General features: G+C 41.2%; 1 protein-coding gene across 1 annotated transcript; it reads left to right on the top strand.

The window, feature by feature from the left end:
* The first annotated feature begins 3,215 nt into the window (after positions 1-3,215).
* On the top strand, positions 3,216-4,136 carry LOC146870427 (taste receptor type 2 member 40-like). The gene has a single exon (XM_085643090.1). The coding sequence runs from the start codon at positions 3,216-3,218 to the stop codon at positions 4,134-4,136; it is 921 nt and encodes a 306-aa protein (XP_085499216.1).
* Positions 4,137-21,013: the final 16,877 nt, after the last annotated feature.

The following is a 21,013-nucleotide window of genomic DNA, read 5'->3' as shown; positions in this document are numbered from 1 at the left end:
TGTGTCAGTGGCACACAGTAATGCAGCCATAACGCCACCACACACACCTGACACACCGGACACAGAAGAAGTCTGAGGAGTAAGATGTAGAGGATAATGACTTACCAGCCACATTGCCTGCCCCTGCCTGATTCGCCCTATGCATCATGCCCTGGAAAAACTCCTTCCACTGTCCCCCGAAACACTCTACAACATTCACCTGGACCCCGACATGGACTGCTATATCTGCTCTGGTACTAATGACACAGCAATCCAGCTACCAGCTACGGACTGAACTCTTCCTTTTCAGATTAATTTTGCATACCCCCAAGGACTCTGGTTGGCCCACCACTGGGCTACCACGTTATGTGGGCTTGAACTGGCCATGTTCTGCTCCAACTCCGACACTCCCCAGAATGTGAATAAAACATTCCAAATCACACAGATGTGTCATGTCTATGTTCACTCACGTATACAAGTATGGATGAATGTAGGGACATTGATTGCACAAAAAAGTACACCCTGGTAAATGTCATCAATGCGCATGTTTGACCCTGACCCACATGGCCAATTAGATGACTGTGAAGGTGTGAACTAGCAGTGGCCTCATTGCACATGAACAACAATCTCGCAACCCCCCAACGTAGCCCCACGTCCATGTATTATATAGGGCTGTGTGTAAAAATGTCAAAATCGGTAGCACGCCTGAAGTAGTGTCCCCCATCGCATGTGGCTACAGAACATCTCTTCCCATGACCTACTCACACACATCCGTGTGGACAGAGCCTGTTTTAATGGATCACATTGATCCACATGGACACCATACTCACATTGCTGAAGAAACGTAAGAGCACAGGTCTACCAGCAACTATCCCAAACATAATGTCTGGCCCCCAGAGGTGGAGCTGCCAATAGGGATTCACCACCAATGTACCAGCGGCAGTCTGTCCCTCCCTGTGTACGGACAATGCTCATTGAGCCACACGATTTGTCATACTAATCAACACTCATCACAGTTGTACACTGGTGAAGTTGCGTAGACTTTATTAGCATGTGCGTGTCAGTACGGGCAACGAATGTGCCACAACAGGCAGACAAATGCATAAGACACTTACAGGCAGAATGGGAACGTGTCGAGGTGCAAGAAATGGGGAGGCAAAGATGAACACATATCCTTAAGGATGGCAACAGTCTCAGCCCACCTTGCCTTGCTGGTCGAGTCATGTTTGGCGTCTGCTCATTGCCCCGTGTCAGCGGACACGACTCACAGCCCATGGGATCTGCATGGAGCAGTACCACCGGACTTCTCTGACTGTGTGCTCTGCTGACAGTGAGCATGGTGCAACACGGTGTTGGGACCTGTGCTCTGGGTGGCAATCAGTTGTGGCTGCAGGAAGGTAGTTATTTGTCCATGAATGCGATCGCAGATTCCTAGGCAATCAGCTCCAGAAGTACGTAGTTCTCAAGTTCAAGGAAAATGATCCAATCCATTAACTGGACCAGACAGATGTGCTCCGTCCACGCAGTTTCATCCGCAACACAGCCCAATAGGGGAGCGCCTCGATGTGGTCACTGCTACATGATGACTTGTGCAATCTCCCATCCACTACTGCCAGCACATATGCCAGAGATCAGGGCATCCCATGCACGGGTATCCCGGTTGCACTCCTGTTCGCGGGCCAACAGGGGACGCAAACACAAGTCATAATCCAGTTCAGCTACCGTTGTGTTGGATAGACAGACCTCCATGGGCCACTGGAATATGCATGATCGACAGTGGAACCAGGGCTGGACGTATGTGAAGTAAGCAAGTCGGAAACTCAGACGGTAACTGATTCGCAAATCTGCCTTTCGCAGAGCTCCCAACAGATGCATCATTTGTGCACGGTACAGTTCCACGTGACAGCGGTTGTGCATGTGCCCGGGATTGCCTGCCATTGCGTTTGTTGGTCTGGTACCACCGGCACTCCTCAGACCGGCGGCAGTTCTGTGGACGATATGCCACAGCTCGGAGCAATAATGTCAGATGTGGTATAATGTAGTCAAGGATGTTGAGGGTGGATGGCATGAGTGGACACATGCCTCTTCAGTTGTATAAGGGTAAAGTAAAAGGGTTCCTCCCTTCTAGGAACATTCTTTAATAATACATACTGTTTTAACTTTCAATTTGTATTTTTAGATACTTATAATATTTTAGAAAAGTATTTAATTAGTCAAAAAGTGTACTGTATTATCCACTCTCCTTAGACAAACAAAATGTTTTTTCCATGTTACCAATGTAAATTGTATGATGCTATGACGTGTAGGAGGTGTCTGTGGACTTACATTATCGTCTTCAGATGGAAAGGATCCAGATTAGCTTTTAAAAAAATTAGGACACCACCACAAGTGTAATCTAATCATGTTCTTGAGGCAGAACTAGAAGCAATAAGTCTAAGACCTAAGACTAAGAACCTGATTTAGATCTCAGTGGATGGGTTACTCCATCACAACGGTTACGGATATCCAGTCCACCAAAATATAAATCCCATAGGATATAATAGGATTTATATTTTGGCGGGTGGGATATCTGTCACCATTATGACAGAATATGATGGAGTAACCCATCCACCAAGATCTACATCAGGCCCTAAATCTTACGTCCTTGGCAAAGCAAGAAAACCTCTAAGATGTGGTCTGCATAATTGCTGTTTCTGAAGAAGTAAATTGGCAAATTTTGTGAGAGGCCGAAAAAGAGTACTACATACCCACATTTATTGCAAATGAAGTGATTCCATCTAATAATTGGTATGATAGCAATTGACTTCTACTGTGTTATAAATATAAAACTGTTTGTCAAATACACTATAACCGATGTTCCTTGCCTTGACTTAATTCATATGAGTTTACGTAGTAATCTAATAGTTTTTCTAGCTATATTTCATGTGGTGCAAGCTCAGTTGTTAATAGAATTAGAAGAATTAAAATTCAGAATATGTTGTGTGGGCAGCGCATCTTACACAAAACGTGCTGTGTCTTGCAGGTTATACGTCAACAGGCACTCAGAGTCATGGCAAAATTAATGTTCACCTCATCTCTGCTTTAGAATTGAAAAGATGCAGTGCGGTACTGAAATTGTTGGACAATAAACAGCAGAATTCCTAATCATCTATAATCAACGTATCCTATAGGACTAAGTACGCATTGCTACCACACACCTTGAGATGGTCAGCTGTGGTCAGTAGTCCACAAACACGATGCCACCTATATTAGCTGTCCTGTCAGTGTCGATCCTCAGCATTAGCACATTGGCTGGAATTATCACCAATGCATTCATCGTGGCAATGAACCTCTACATCAGGGACCAAGGAGTCCGGCAGAATGCCTGTGACCTCATAGTCTGCACACTTGGGATCTCCAATATCTCGTTCCTCTTCACAATGACGGTGAATGACTTCTGCACATTTCTGTGGAGCGAAAAATATTTCACACCTGAAATCTACTCAACCTTTAATGTTCTCATCTTCTTTCCCATATTCTCAAGCTTCTGGTTCACGGTTTGCCTCTGTGTCTTTTACTGCATTCAGATTCTCATTTTTACACAGCCCTTACTCATCAAGCTGAAGCAGAATATCTCCCGGGTTGTGCCTTGGCTGCTCTTGTGGTCTGTAGGGATCTCCTTGGCCATAAGTGTTCCTGCAGCCTGGAGTGCTGATTATGAATTCAAAACAAACACATCAACTGACTTCACAGTTAATGTCACCCTAGTGGCAGCAATACCCAAACTGAATCTGTACTATCTACTGGTAAGCAATATCATTGGGTGCACATTGCCCCTACTACTTGTAGCCATCTCAAATATACTAATCATAAAATCTCTTGTTGCCCATGCCAAACAGATGGTGCTGAGTTCCTCTTCTTCTAGCACCCCGCGTGGTGAGGCTGGTCTGCGGGCAGCAAAGACTGTGACAATGCTCCTGTTTCTCTATATTACATTTTATGTTTCAGAGATACTGATGTTCATAGACATGTGCCCTCCAACAAGTCCATGGTTTACTGTATGCTTGATTGTGATTTACCTTTACTCTCCAACACAGTCAGTTATCCTGATCTTTGGAAGCCCCAAGCTAAAGAACACATCTCTCAAGATTCTCTCTAAAATAGCATGCTGTAAGTGAGGCTACAATCATGGTGATTTTATCAGGTTTTTGTATCTGTATTCAACCTTATGTTTCCAAGACTTTAAAATTGTGAATTTTATTTTATTGTTAACAAGCAACAGGAAAGGCATAGAGAAAAGCTTAAATAAGGGGCTAAAGAAGTATTTTTCAATCGGCTCACTGAGCTTCATTGGGTTCCTTATTTCTGCGATGACGCAGCAATAAAATATAAAATACTTTTCCCATTGCCACATTATGAGCTCATTGACAGTTGTACCTGTTCCTGACACCAAGCGCAACATGCACAGAAAAGCAGTGATTATTGGTGCTAAATGGTTGCAAACATAATTCATTTATGTTCTTCTCCATTTTCACTAAAATAAAATCAAAGTTACCAATGGGATGGCTGCTCAATGGAGCGCCCAATTTCTAAAAGGTTTAACTATGTCTAGGCAAAATGCATATTTCACTGAAACATTATGCTTGTCAACCAATAGTTGGACAAAGGTTGATAATAAAGTCAATTTTGCATAGATCAATCAAAACAAATGTTCATGACACAATATACAGCACCACTGGGGTGTAACATAATCAGCTATCCTTGAGTGTAGTATGTCAATTTAGTGTCCACGCACATTTTCATCTCACAGATATTAGTTTTAATGATTTCTTGTACTTTCAGGATGTTATGGAATATTGTGGGTCAAAAAACAGTTCATAATGATGGAATTGTTCAAGACAGGAAACCATTAGGTTCACAGTTAAACCAGGATATCAAGCAATTAGGTTGGAATAGAGGTTCTTTGTTTAAAATCTGTTACCCAGCTAATTCCACCTGTTGGTGGTCACAAACGTACCAAATGGATGAATATTTGGGTTTACACCACTAATGCCTTGCCACGACTAGCTTGGTATAATATTAACTAGCACAAAAAAGCATTTCACAAATTTGTTTGCAATGGGGCTAACAGTTCAAAAGGGGTCAGAAATATCCACTGCAAGTGTTATCATGAATAAAAATGTTCAATTCAAAGAATTGAAAATTTAGCAAAACAGGATAACATGAATACTTCTGTGAAATGTGAGTTTATATAGGGTACACCTGCCAACTGTAAATCTGAAAACTGCAATGTGCATTCATTGTAAATTCAATGGCTTTGTCAATTCTTTATTTACAGTAGTAATTTTGTAAGTTAATGCACCCATAATATGTGTTTGTTTAATGAAATGCACAAAATATTGGTATGCAAATAATTTTTTAAAAAATGACAAGTTGCATGTATTCTAAATGTCAGGATATCAAGTTTGATGTTTTTATTTGTCAATGAGGCTTGGAAAGTGGATAGGTCAATAATAAGGGAAAGTAGCAAGAAGGTGAGAATGCTAAATAAAGTTGGATTCTGGAACTCTCTTGTAAGATAAGGGACAGGTGCTTTAAGCGGTAGATTTCAGTAAGAGAACCTATATTTGGTGTTGGAGGTTGTCAAGGGAAGAGGTTATGTGCTCAAGAAAGTTTAAGGAATATAATTTTATAGTAGCTATTTCTCCTAGTTGCACTGTGTCTGTGGAATGCACTTTATTAGAAATTTTAAGGACAGGCCCATCTCAATAGAGGGATCAATCTTAAGCCTGGTGAGTCATAGTTCCTTCTATGGGTCCAATTACGATCTCAGTCGGCGAGATCATCGTTTCACTTCCGACCACCTAACTACAATTAAGGGGGTCGGAAGGGAAACCGGCTCGTCATTCCAGCTGGCTTCTGTCGTTCTCAAGGAGCCCTGCGGCCAGTCAGAGACTGGCCCGTAATCCATATGAACGGCATTTTGCGCCATCCAAATTATGATGATTGACATGGAAAGCCTGTCGGAGTGTGAGTCTGGGGGCCACCAGCAGGGCCTCCTTCCGTTTGAGGCCTCCGATTGGGGGCCGAGGAGGCACCTTGTTGATCTATGCGCCAAATGGCAGGCACCTGCCACGTGGTTCATGGATCAACACAACCTCCTATTTCCCTTTTAGGAGCTTGTGATATGGCCGATTTACAGCGGTAACACATGCTCCCATAGTGAAATGAGAGTATACAACAGCACCATGTGCTGTGGCATTGTAATTAGGTGGTCTTGACCATTGACCGGTCTTCGGTAGGTCCCATTTCTGTCCGACATCGTAATAAGCCCCAATGTTATGAGGGAGAGAGACATTGAATGCAAAATATATTTTGATGCATGAACTCTTTGGTGATGTCTGTGACAGCACAAAACCAAGCCTATCCTATTTAGCTTCACTAGCCCTTTATTTAGCCAGGAGTTTAATTGTTCACTGCCTCTTCTGTAGTTGATAATAAGTAAGCCAAAACAAACATAAACACCCATTTGCCAATCTCATTTTTTCTGCACTTCTACCTAGGCTGCTTTTTACTAACCCCGACTTAAGGTGCCCTGCTAATATGCCCTCTGACTACCTGTCTGACCTTGATCCTCATCATTGTGTTGAAAGGAGTGAATTTCCTATGTACTAAGACTCAGTTGAGAGTAGTAAAGCTTTAACTAGGAGGAGGAGTGAAAATGTTGGCAGTGTAGTTTTAGTTATTTATTTATTTATCCATTAACATTGTGCACCAGCAGTGATTGCTATGAATGTGATTTACAGTGCAACTGTGTTAATGTGTTTCAGATCACATTGAGATGGTGCTTGCAACGATATACCATAACAGAGGCAAAGGATTTCGAGGTTTATAAAAAAGAGTAAGGTCCTGCTTTATATAGTGGCGCTAAGCATACTCAGTTGCTACGATATCAGAGCATACTTACAGCCAATATGCAGGTGGACTATAGTTTGGAAACAGTGGAGACTACTCCATCTCCACAATGTCCAAACTTCTCCAATGACCCAACAGAGAAAGAGCTATCAGAGAAAGGGCTATGGGCCTCATGTAGGTAAATAAATTTTACCGTTTCTTAAATACCGAGCCGTACCGAATCGGTAAATTAGAATCGGAAAGTTATATGTAGGTAAAAATTCGGTAACAGTTACCGATTCGGTAACATTCGGTAATCACGAATCGTAATTCACCGAATCGGTAAATACCGAGGTGGTATTTACCGAATCGGTAAATACCGAGGTGGTAGTTACCGAATCGGAAAATACCGAGGTGGTATTTACCGAATCGGAAAATACCGAGGATACTACCACCTTCCCTTTACTAAGAAGCTAATATTATTATTATGCTAATAGAAGGTCTCTTAGGCTTGAATAGGGGACCCCATACCTCAAAGATCAGCTTAGTGAAATCACATCACAGGAGCATCAGGAGTCTTCTCGCAGGAAGGCTCGTCTTCGGTCTGAATAATAAACATGATGTCTGTGATATTAAAAGCACCAACTTTCAGGTATTTGCAGCTGCGCGTGTGTCATGGCTAAATAGTGGGTCGATCAACCTAGAGTGGAAAACATGCATTGTGTAATATTCCAGACTGTTTGTCACACCATGTACAGACCAAGGTCGCTGCGCAGAGCTTGGGATGGTAACAACAGATTGCTCTCGTGTGAAGCAAGTCTCGAGTCAGCAGTTTATTTAAGAAATAACATGTAAACGCAGTGTCGTGTGCAAAGACAAAAAGATGGCTGTCTAACATTTAACGTGGTTATGCGAACTTAACAATGTATGTACGTATTCAGGGAGAACTCACTACACGCCCCCTTGATCGAAGCACCATTTAATAGGCAAGAAAAGAGAGAACGCAGAGTTCAGTTTCGTCAGAGCAGAACAAGGCGTAACCAATGCTGCGCCAAAGTCCGAAACTACAAAAAATAGCAGCATAGAATTCTTAAAAAAAATGCAAGTAGATAAAATAACTCAAAACGACCATCAGGAAGAGAAAAAAGAGAAATAAAAGAAATAAATGTTGCGCCAGGGTGCTGTCCAGTAGCACAGGCGCAATGGACGACAGTCCAGTTAATCCATGAATGTATAGGCAGCATATGTGGCCACTGCTTCCAACAAAAAATCGTTTGCAGGGCCACTAAAAGTCTCAGCCATCCAATTAAGTAAAGAAAAGGAACATACGTGTTCTCCAACCATCGGAGCCTCTAGCACAATCAGAGGGCACCCGGAATGTTCCTCCAAATAGCTCATAGCCAAGAAGTCGTAGGCGGCCGCAGAGATGTCCCAATTGCCCAGGATACCATGCGCCGCACCACAGGCCATAATCCGGACACCAGAACAGGCCAACTCGTGAGACACTAAGGGCCTCATCAGTCGATCGAAATCCGGCACCGGAGACACCATGTTGGTCAAGCACAAATCCAGAGGCCATTCAAAGGGACAATCCAGGCAGTGAAATACAGGTTGTACGCAGGTGAAGTAGGAATACCTGAAGGATAATCCATAAGCCAGGCTCAAAGTCGCCAATGGCAAAGTACCATAAAAGTCAAGCATCCTATCACGAAGAAGATGCAGACGGGACAGGTGCTCGTGTGGCACAGAAGGAGCAGCCATTCCGGAGTATAAAAAGGAAAAGCAGCACACCTGCCACTAGCGCCAGAAGCAGCGGGACACCTCCAAAGATGCTCGAGAAAAGTGAATGAAAAAATGCCGGAATCACACCAAAAATAGTTTGGAAAGAGGTCACGAGACCCGAGCCCACAAGTTTAAAAAAATGAGCCAGGCCGGTCGTGGACGAGGCATTGAAAATAGTTTGGATCAAAGAGCCGAAATGCAGGGGGAGGTCAGTATTCAGAAGCGCCTGTACCTCAGTGCGCGTATTAGCAACGTGAAGGACAAATGTTTCACGAGAGGAAGTCAAAGGCACATCTTTTTGGGACAATAGCGCTCTGATTCTGCTCAACTTGTTGAACTCTGCTTTCAAGGTTGGAATCGAAGGCCAGATGGAAACATCCAGCCGCCCATGCGGGGGTGGAAAAGGAACATTATTGCAGCAGACAACTTTCTGCGAGACAGGTACTATGTACGGGATTCCCACTAACATCCCGCAGCAAGCTTCATTATTCAAAATTAAATAACTACCGTTTGAAATATTGACCCTTTTTTATACTGAATACGATTAAATGAGGTCATTTGTGTATCTCAATAAGGTGTTGTCATAACTCAATCTGAATGTATATTCATATACTTGTGTTTTTATTAAGATAAATTGTTCCACTGTGACTGTTTTTTCATATACCTACCGTTTGCAAGCAGCGTGAAAGAAGGCGTAATCACAGGCACTGGGACACCTCGTAGGACGCAGGCCAAATTCGGGGCTTGTACATTGCATGCGCCGTGTAATTGAATGTGCCTACATACCAAGGAATGGTCTGGTGTAGTGGTACATTCCTCGCCTTTCAAATAAACCTCAGTTCCGTCCCTAGTACATCTATACGTAAAGGGGAGGGACCAAACCTCATGCATGAAAGCGGTGCCCAGCGGTTCATACCTACCCAAAGCATAATGTTTCATACAAGACGTAAACTTAAAAAGCGCGAAAGGGAGAGTTATCAATCCGTGTACTAACCACGTAGCTGAATTGATCTCCGCTACAGAGAAAGGCAACGGTTCTAACTTTTCAATCTGTAACAATGAATATGTAGCATCCTTCATGGACATAAATCGCTGCTTGTCAGTAAGGTTGTAGGGAAGGAATAACGATGTAGTGGTCAGATAGTCCCAAGGGACCCTCCCTGCCTTTAACGTCTGCAACGTCCATGCAAACTGCATAACAGAACGCAACTGGTTTTGACCATGATATAACACAGACATATCATCATGCACAATATCAACAACCGAAGAAACAATATTGTCTAATGTATAAATCCTAGCAGAGAGAGTGCTAATGCTATTATCTATAACGGCTAAAACCTTCTCCATGTTTGCTTGATCAATAGCTCTCAATCTGGAAGCCGCCTCAATCTGCGACAACTTCCAGACTTCGTTGTAAATAGCATACGCCCACCTTTTGGTTCTGCCACCCACAGGACCCTTAACAAAATCATTCAAATCGGTATGCACATTGATGGAGTGGGTGGACTTCCTGTTCCTGTAGATGTGCTCTGTGTCAGCTGGTGGACAGATTGGGATGTGTGTACCATCAATACAGCCGATGACATGGGGGAACTGTGCCATGTGATAAAAGTCTGTTTTTGTTTTCTGCAGTGCAGCCTGTGTGTTGGGGAAGCTGATGTAGTGGTGCATTCTCTGCATCATGGCATCCAGGAACTTCCTGAAGAAACGTGACAGGCAACTCTGGGATACACCACCCACCGCAGCTATCACCACCTGATAACTGCCGGATGCCAGCAGATGTAGGCTGCAGAGCACCTGCACATGTGGGGGTATGGCGTGCGCCCTTCTTATTGGCTGGTCCAGGAGTGGGTGAAGGTCCCTGATTAAGTCCATGATGGTTTCGGGGTGTAGCCTGTACCTCTCATGTATCTCTGCATCAGTCAGCTGGAATAGTGTGATGCGCTGTCTGTAGATGCGTTCCTCCCGTCGCCAAACCCTCAGTCCTGCTGCCTGTAGACGTAGGCGCCTTGCAATGACATACATAGCGGCCATGTTGTCCACGCTGTTGCATTTTGGGATTGCTTATATGCACTGTTGATGGTTACCACCTGCTTTCAATCTGTGTTAATTACCGACTCTTATTTACCTATTTTCTTGGATTTCTTAATTACCGAGTGCTCCTACATGTCATTTTAATTTTTACCACTTCATATTTACCACTTCATATTTACCGATTCGTTAAGTATGTATTCGGTAAATCTGATTCGGTATTTTAGAATTCGGTAAATATGATTCGGTATTTACCGCCTCATATTTACCGAAAAGTCGTTTTTGGACTCCTACATCTCACTTGTCTGAATACCGGTCGGTAACGGCATATTTACCGAAAATCGGCCGTTACCGACCGGTATTTGGCTACCTACATGAGGCCCTATGTGTCCACCCAATTCAGATGAGTGGGCATATTGCTGGCTCTTACTGCCTGTCAAAGCCCTGGTGGTAACTGACAGTAATAAACAAAAAATGTGCCCCAAGACAAGGGGGCATTGTTTTTTTTTTCCAAAAGTAAATCCAACATCAGGGTTTTCTTTTTGAAAGCAAAACAAATAAGTTTGACAGACAGCTGTGTCAGTGGTTCCTGCCAATGATTCAGAAAGGACCACAAGCTTGTGGATCATTTCAACATTTGGAAGGCTGGGAATCCATCAGGGTGATAGAGTAAATTACCCCATCACCCTGATGGACTTTACCTAAGACCACCAAGATATAAATGAGCTTTAGGTCTGAAGGTAGATATTCTCAATGGGTGAAGGCACAAAAATAATGCCCCCAATGCGAGGAATTCATTGTCAGTGAAATTAGTATTTCTCCTGCTCTGAGCTTTTCACATCAAAACCAATATCTTCAGTAGGACCTCATCCAGTGGCTGTCCAAATTTGAGAGTGCTTCATTGAATAGAGCTGGCAACCTTGCCCAACCAGAGGATTTTAACTTCCATTTCAGAGAGTAAATCAGAAGGTAAAATGTTTGGTTGAGACAAACCTGCTGCTGTATCTGACCCACGCTCCATCGGAGTTGGCCTGCAATCTCGCTTAGATCTCATAAACAGTAACTACTGATTGTTGCTTTCCTTTAATATAGTGCTTTTTGCCCTAAACATTTGAAAAATCATATGTCCTATTTGCCAAATAAGACTTTTTTCACTTTGGTGTCATTTTGCTCATTACATGTTTCCCTAAATTTGTTTGTTCTGTTATGTAATAAGTTTTCAGCTGTTTTGTTATGGCTAAATACTTTACAAATTCTCCTAAGTTCGGCCTGTTTGCTCTGAGCCCTGGGGATTGAGACCAGGTTTCAAATCTTGAAATGGTGTTCTAGCACAAGATATATGTGGCTTTATTCCAGAGGTGATAGTGGAGTTTAAAAGTGGTGGATTTAAGATGAGATGACAATTTTTCGCATGCGAGTGAAGCAAGCAAGCCTGATTTTTATCAGCAGAATTTTTAGTTTGTCAAAAAAGTGTGACCTCAGAAGAGGGATTTGGTACCAGGCAAGACAGATTAGGATCTCCCTTTTACAATATAAAATACATACCATAGGATCAGAAACGTGTCCAAAGATACACACTTGCTATTTAACCCCCCTGTAGTGCACATCAGCCGCTTTCTTTTCTGAATGAACTGGTCAATATTGCACAGTACATCAAAAAACTCTACATGACATATTTAATGGCTACTAGTATAAAATATATTCAGTCAAAACAAACATCTAATTTTCAGGATGTCAGCAAAAACTTTGCATTTATGAGCAAGAGAGATTTGTTAAAAAACAAAGTAAAGCATACTTTAGATACTTTGTACATCACTTTAAAACTTGGATGCATCAGTACTTTCGAAATTATGAACAAACATATAAATTATTGTTGAATTCTGATATTTCTTTTATTAACTCTTTATCCATTGATAGGTTGGCCAAAGCATTAGGTTGAGCTTGAGTCATTGTGTTCCACAAAATATTTTTTACCCTGTTCAATGTGGAGAAGCAGTGCTCATACTTGTTTGTTGTTATTGGGATAGTGATGACAACTCCCACTAGCTTTAGAGTCAAATAAAAAGATTTCTGTAAATTCCCACATAAAAATCTAAAAAAAAGACATGACACAACCAGTAGGCTGACCAGTGTCATGTCTTCTAAACAAGACTGAAAGTTTAGTGCACAATCTTGCTTTGTCTTGCATAGAATATGCCTGCACTGTTTCTGCAAGTGCTTCATCTGGAAACGATTTAGCTTGTCTTTTAAAAAAAAGTCACTTCGCAATAGTGTTGTTCTGGCAAGATTCTTTGTGAATGTGAAGCACTCTCTGGCATGGACCACATTGCCACAGGTTTCTTTTTTGCTTCTTGGATCAAGGTTTTTGATTGTAGTCTCCGGTTTCCAAATTTACGGGCAGTATTATATGTTGGTGGAAAGATACAGCATCGCAGTGGCTACTGAGTTTCCCCACTGCGAACATAATGGTCCGCCTACATAATTTGTAAGCAGGTGGACGTTTGGTGTAACCACAACAGAGATTACTTTATTGCCACCATGGTTAACCCCCTCTGACTGCTCGATGAAGTAAGGTATATTGAATGTAGAACTCTGTCTGCCCATCTAATTTAGAGGAGCGGGCATACAGGTCAGTTTCACTGCCCGTTATAGCCAGGAAAACCCTGGCGTTAAGGGACAGTGAAAAGTGCCTAACATCCCCAATGCCATACAAGATAACTCACATGGTAAGGAGGGCATATTTGTTTTATTTTCAAAAATAAAATCCTGCTTTGGGATTTTCTTTTGGAACCATGTGTAAAACTTCAAAAACCATTGACAGGAACCACTTTGGTGGCTTTTCCTGGCAATGATTCAGAAATGACAGCCGGCTAAGTGGTCATTTATAAATTTGGCAGGTAGGGACTCTGTCAGGGAGACAGAGTAAGTTAGTTTGTCGCCCTGCCAGATTTGCCTCCGCCTACTGGAATATCCCCATAGATTCCTGTGGCAGTACAGAGTTCAAACAGTCGATGCATTCCCGTACTTGGTTGATGCTTGTCACAAAATCCACTGTAGCTTTCGGAACAAATCCAGAGTCAAATTCAAATTTCAAAGCTTAATTCGGTTTAAAAACAGAAACCATAAAAGCATACTACATAAACGCATTTAAAATTCAATTTAAAATTTCTGATCAAATTTGCAAGCCCAAAGGTACCATCAACAGATTGTGCAATTTACATGATATATACAATTTTCTGATTCTTAGTACTATACAGGAGACTGTTTAAAATACCCAAGCGTTTTTTTGCAATTCCAAGGATCAATGACCATAAAAGAAGATAAAGTGCACGTGTGCAATAACCACCATTTTCCGGTGGGAATTTGACTCTGAAAGTGCACTGCAAAGTCCAAAAAATAAAAACGCAGTAATACAAAATATGTCTTTAAGACAATATCATTTTGTGACCAGTTTGCTAGTTATTATCTCACGCAACATCAGTCTCAAGACATTTAATCAGGTTCTCTGCTTTTCCTCTCTCTAAATCATTGTATGTCATTTTGTGACCCAGAGTCCTCATATAACAAGGCCTCCAAATGGGAGTTGCTACGTCTTATTTTAATGGCCTCCTGGATAAAAGCCACTACTGCACTGCAAACTTTTAGATTTGCTAATCCACATATGTATTCGAAGGCAGGTTTATAAGAAAATAGCCTCTCACTTCTAAACAGTAATATTCTTTCCTAATCCTTCTATAAAAATCACAAAAAAGGATAAAGTGCAGCGTTGTTTGGTTTGATATACCGTCACATGGGTACTTTGGCAAAGTGAGATTCCACTTACCCATTTTCCGATAAGCTATTAAAAAATGAGCCAGTCCCATACGTAATCTTATGAGATAAAATCTATGTGATAAGTTTGTGACCAGTATTAGGTAATTTTGTACCCCTGTCCCAAGCGTTCTGTCGCAATACTCCTTCTTCATTGGTTTTGTATTAGCATCAACTTTCCTCAACCATGTACGTGAGTCGATCAAATTAGTCTTCAACTTTTTTTATCATAATCTTGTATTTGAGAGGGGTTATCTAATTCAGTGTTTGTAGTACATACTACAGACTTTTGATATATATCAGCCATGTGATTTTCTTACCATGTTCTAATGCAACGGAGTCTTTGATAACATCCTGTGTAAATTTGTAGTGCTTATGAAATCATATATGTATGTGGCCCCCAATTCTCTATGAACACTGTAGGTAGGGGTTGAGTTAGGTACCGCAAGCAGCCTTAGAAAAAAAGCATTTTCTTGTGTTTGAAGGCTTGTACAATTTGCCGCCCCCCCATAGTGCTGCACCATAACAGGTACCACTGATGCACTTAATCTTCTATAATGTCATAATTTCTCTGATGGGTTTATTGGCAATCTTTTTGGAAAATCTAAAAAGTGCCTCAGTCGTTCTAGCAAATTTTTGTTTACATTGCTCGATGTGGGCTCTCCAGCATCCGATGGCTGTAAAGACTAGACCTAGGTATACTAATGAGTTTGTTTGTTCAATAGGGACATTATTTACATAATAGATCTTTGTTTTTGCTCTTCCTTGCCCACATACCATTGTGAATGTTTTTTTCAGATTCAATACGAAGTCTTTTTCAGACATAAAATCTGCAAATTTTTCTATGAGGAGCTGAAGCCCGTTTGCAGTTCTTGATAAGAGAACTGTGTCATCCGCATACAGTAAAATTGGAACATGTCGTTTACCAACTTTTAGTGCGTCGGCAATTAGATGTTGTAACTCTTTATCAACCCCATTTATATACAGTGAGAAGAGAAGAGGGGCAAGCATACAACCCTGTCTGATACCCAGGGTTACCCTAAAGCTTGTGGTGCACTCTCCGTCCAACCCATAGTGAACTCTAGCGCTCAAGCGACTATAGATTTGTGAGAGATATGCAATAATTTCATTGAGGCACCCATGTGAGTTAGTGTTTGCCACAGCTTAGAATGATTAACCAAATCAAAAGCACTCGTAAGATCAAGAAAACAAAGATGTAAATGGCCCTTTTTGACGATGATATTAGTACATGTAAATTGATACATTGTTATACAGTCCCTATTTCATGGCAAAAACCATATTGTGTTGCGGTAAGAATATTTTGTTCCTCTACCCACAATTCCAGCCTTTTCCAATAGGATCCTGCCCATTAGCTTAGAAATAGTATCCAGGAGAGAAATCGGGCGATAACATTTGGCATCACTCCTGTTACTCTTCTTAAATATCGGGACGATAATACTTTCAGTCCATGATCTCGGTATCAAGCCGTCAGCAATAGTATTAAATATTTTTTGTAATATGGAGGCCCAAAAACTTATCTTGAATTTAAAAATATCTATAGGAACCCCGTCAACTTTTTCCATTTGCACTTTTTTCCAGGGCCAACGTAACTTCTTCATGAGTAATAGGGTCCATATTTGGGGTATCAATAGTTATTTAACCTCTTGAGTGCCCATGACGAGATGGTCTCGTCATGGGCCGCGGTTGCGCTGTGCCCATGACGAGACTATCTCGTCATGAGCCCCGCCCGCTAATGAAACGCCCGGCACAGGGCGTGGAAAGAGCGGGGCACTCAAGGGGTTAATTCTCCTTTATCTCTGTTGGATCGGAAATATCATTTACAAAATTGTTTGATGATGAAATATAAGATTCCTTCTCTGAATTAAAAACCTTTGTAAAATGACTTATCCAGTCTTGGGTTTGTACTAAACTTTCAATTTTAACAGCACCGCTTTCTTTAAAATAGGGGTGATTTATTGTTTTCCAAAAGAGCAATGAATCCCTTGTATCTGCAGCCTGCATCAATTTTTCCCATGCTTCATTTTGAATCTCCCTTTTTCTCTTACTAATGGTTTGTTTATATATCAGCCTATCGTTTTTAACCTGTTCTCTATCTCTGGGTTTAATTTTCAAAGCTTTTCTTAGTTCCTGGTTAGTGTCCGTGCATTCTGAGTCATACCAGCTAACTGTTTTCTTTCTTACCTTTTTGCTCTTCTTTTTTAGTCCCTGGGAAATTACAGAGGTAATGGTACAGAAAGCCGTAATGATCTGTTTATTAGATGAATCCTCCCTGTTACATATTTCTATATCATTTTTGCAATCAGTCAGCAACCTCTCCATGAATACGTTTGGGTTTATGCCAGACCATTTAATCGAGATACCATTCTCTCCCTGCGTTGTTAGAGTCGGTGCAAGGCATGGCCCTGTCTGGGGTATTTCATATAATCTAATAGTTAAGGTCAATGGATGGTGGTCACTTACGCAACTCTTTTTTACCTCCATTTCCATTATATGTTTTTGGCCATGTGCTGAGATTAGTATATGATCAATAATTGAGCATTGACTGTGTCCTACAAAGGATGGTACCTCTAAAGAGCCCCCTGATAGCGATTGGTCCACCACTTCTAGATTATATTTATTGATAATCCTATTAATTTCTTCGCCGTATGTGTTATGTGGGAAATGTGTATAATTTCCATCCTTCCTAGCCCCATGTCTACATAATTTTCCATCTACGTTGCTACATCTCTTAATATTAAAATCTCCAGCCCAAATAAAAAAATAATCACTCTTAACCTGGTTCAGAAAAATGTCAAGCTCCTTCTCTGGAGATATAATGACTTGGTCTTTTGTGTTATCAAAAACATTATTATAAAAATTAATTACCACAAAAAACTGAGAATCTTTAGAGTAGAGCAGCAACATTTGGAAATAGGGTGAGTTGGTATATACTTTCTTTAGGGTTAACGGACATGTAACCGAAAGTAGAACTGCTAGGCCACCCTTTGCCCTTCCATTTCGTGAAGGTGTTGCATGCGTTTCAGTTATTGAGAAGCCGACAACATAAAAAGGTTCAGTGTGGCAGGTTTCCTGTATACAAATAATTTGTGAAGTTTTAAAAAAAATTGGCCATACATTACCATTTAATTTCGTATTTATGCCCGCTGTGTTCCATACAGAGTCTATGTCTTGCTTTTGAACCTGATGATATAAGATGTCAATATGGGGCAATATACTATGGAAAAGAAACAGAAGAACTATAAACTCATTATCTCCCCATGTTCACTCTACAATTACACAAAAACCTGCATAGCTCCTATTACTAGACCATACAGTACAATTTACACATGAAATCCTCTCACTTAGAGGCGTTACATATCGCACAGCTCACACTCTCTTGTACTACTAAGATGAGCCAACACACCTCCTCACCTAAAGACACCTTCTCAACCAACCACATATTTGTCACCTACATACAGCAGAATGAAGAACCCAAAGCGACATAATTAACAATGACCCACCCTCACAATAAGAATGAGGCTGAGACTGAGGTGCCGGAAGGGGAAATTGTGTCAGAGTTCTTGGTAGTGCTATGTTTAATATGATTATATTAGAACCTGTTTTAACTCCTATTTTCCAAGTGCTAATAGGCAGAAAAAGGATAAGTTGCCACCAGTTTCATTCAAGTTATTTATTGTTTCTGCCAAATTTGTTTCCTGTGAACTATTGCTTTATACAAACCAAAACAATAAAAAACTTTCAAAATATGAGCAATTTTTACAGAACAGCACTGGGTGAGCAAAATAAACATGGGTAGTTTTTACAGAACAAAGCTGGCTGAGTCATTGATGCCTGATGCCTTGCTCTGTCTCAGCTCGTGGTTCCCTTTAGCCCAAAACGTCAAGAACCTTCATGTGGCTTCTTACTAACACCCATGCAATAATCTCATGTTCCAAGCATGAAAAACAAAACTTTAACCTTTTACGTAATACAGCAAAGCGACATGCACATGTAGTGGTTGAATTACAGAATGTGGCATTGGAAAACATTTGATCAGTCCTGGCTACTCTGCGTGACTAAATTGTGCGACCATAGGAATAGTTTAATTTCACCTTTTTTTGCATTGTCACCTGCAGAGAAAAATTTCAAATGTGCGAGTTCAGAATGTGCGCTGAAGAAAAACCTCTTGTAGATATTTTAATTCTTGGCGCCACTCACTCTTCACTCTCCATTGGTACAAACAGCTTTTGCGGCCTTGAAGTGCCATCTTCTGCACACTGGCTAATAGCAAATAGTAAAAAACACAACCCAGGCTGAGCTTGTGTTGTGTTTTTAACTGTTTGCTTTTGGACTTGTTGATATGTGGTTAGGTCTCTGTTCCCTTACCTGCTCCTGCTCCTGCTCAAGCTGCTCTGACTAAATGAGTTTTCAACATCACTCATGCTGGCCAGTGCCCTGTTGTGCTAGTCAGGAGAGTAGATGAAAGGTGGTGAGAGTGCCAAGCATAGATGCCCTGATCTTAATGTAATGTTGTAATTTTGAAGAGCTAATGCTATAACAGATACTGTGCATGTGTTAAAACATGTGCAGTGTATCTGTTCACAGCATGCATATGATCCAATGTCACAGAGTCTCATGACTCTCAATCATTCACAGGCAGCATTTTGCAATGCTAACCTTTCAAACCTCCTCACAGGGCACTGTAGGGTCAATAATGCTTGCTGACCCCATGCTACCCTGTGATGACTTGGAAAAGGATATTGCAGCCTGAAAAGTGGTTGACAAGAAACCTCAGGAAATATAGGGCTGATGCTTCCCATGCCTCTGCTACTTGAAAATGTGATGCTCCAGCAAGTCACAATTAGGTGCTATCTTGAGACCCATGAAAATAGCATGGCAGGGCTGACACTAGGTGAGCACTGACCTGCTTAGGTATAAAAAAAAAAAGATAAAATACTGATTTAGCACATGCACAATCAGTGGCGGCTGCTGACATTTGAAAGTGGTGCGCGTAAAAGATCATAACGAGTGCCATGTGGCGAGCGAGCGCAGCGAGCGAGCCACACTGTCATAAGGGGGGTTCGGGGGGATTCTCCCCCCGAGAAAATGTTCAAAAAAGAGCGGGCAATTGGTGTATTTTCAAGCATATTTGAGAAAGCAAGAAGGTTAATCAATCAATAAAGGGACTTCATATGAGAATGACATAGGTAGATGCTTATTCAGTATAACTACAGAACTTTATGATGAGATAACAATGCTGAGTACCTCACAGAAGTTAATCCATAGTGTGCTGGGAAAATCACATAAGAGAAAAATGATTGAAGAGGGTCCTTAGTATTTGAGTGTTGGCTAATACATGTTAGGCAAAAATAACCATGATTGAGTTCAGGTAAATATACAGTAAGGAGGCCTTTACATTTTGTCTTTATCTTGTCACATGCACATGATTTGCTGGGGGTTCAAAGACCAAGGTGAAATGTCAGTCAGTGTCTTCTGACAAATTGCTGCTTTTCTCTTCTGATTGACATTGATGTTTGCTCTGACTGCAAAGTGAGAGGATTTTGTAATGGGAAAAAAATGTGTGACAATCTTGCTGCGTGTGCTAAGGAGGTGTTAAACTGAGGAAAAGGCTGTATTTTCAAAACACATTTGTAACACAGTAAACTGTAATAAATGCCTTCAAATAAACTGTACATATGTTTCAAAATATATAAACCGTTAGGAAAAAAAAGAATTTTCTACACATTGTAGGCTTTATCATTATATCAGTAGACACACTGTGCAACATAGATCTGCTAACTACCATCCTGGTCACAACATTAAAGGCAAGGCTGGGATTACCTTTTCCAAAGTTTACACTTTGGGAAATGCAACCTGTCATACCCGTGATTCCATGTAAACAAGCAAGACCTTGGAACAACATGGCAACTCTCAACAACGCAAATCAGGTTTTGCAACCAAGTCCAGGGGGTTGAGACAGCATGTGATGCCTTATTACGAGGGTACCTCATTTTTCCACCCAGAGTCTTCCTCAAATCATTATTCTTGGGTGTGATAGTTCATTGAAAATCCCAGAATGTACTTAAGAGCTAATGGAAGCGTAGGTCCCAAACCCTGATGGCGTCCCGATACAGAATCATTAGGCAACCTTAGCACAAAGCACATTGGATGATAAAAACCCAGCTGTTTTCAGTTAGTAGTATGAAACGTTTCGATATTTAAAACCACAGGAAAGTGCATCATAATTGCACCCGCGGAATTACACACTCCAACTGCACGCATCACAGAGGAGCGCACCAAGTCACATCTTGTATATGTACCTATAGGGTTTGCTAGTGTTACTTCACCAACCATAAAAAAAGACAATTGGGAAGCTGCATTGCATTGTATAGCAGAAATGTATTATGATAGAACTCAATTGTACACTCATTATCAACCTCAGGATGAAATAATAATTGAACCCAAAAGTCTTCAAAACTGTAACTATGAGGTCAAAGACAGATTTCTGGATTTCATACATCGATCCACGGACCTGCCA

This window comes from Triturus cristatus, chromosome 1_1 (assembly GCF_964204655.1).
Source record: "Triturus cristatus chromosome 1_1, aTriCri1.1, whole genome shotgun sequence".
In the NCBI taxonomy this organism is placed as follows: Eukaryota; Metazoa; Chordata; class Amphibia; order Caudata; family Salamandridae; genus Triturus; species Triturus cristatus.
The sequence above is the reverse complement of the archived record's forward strand: the minus strand, read 5'-3'. Positions and strand labels throughout refer to the sequence as shown.

Bases quoted from the DNA above. Each gene is read 5' to 3' on its own strand.
- LOC146870427 (XM_085643090.1), top strand. From the start codon at position 3,216: ATGCCACCTATATTAGCTGTCCTGTCAGTGTCGATCCTCAGCATTAGC.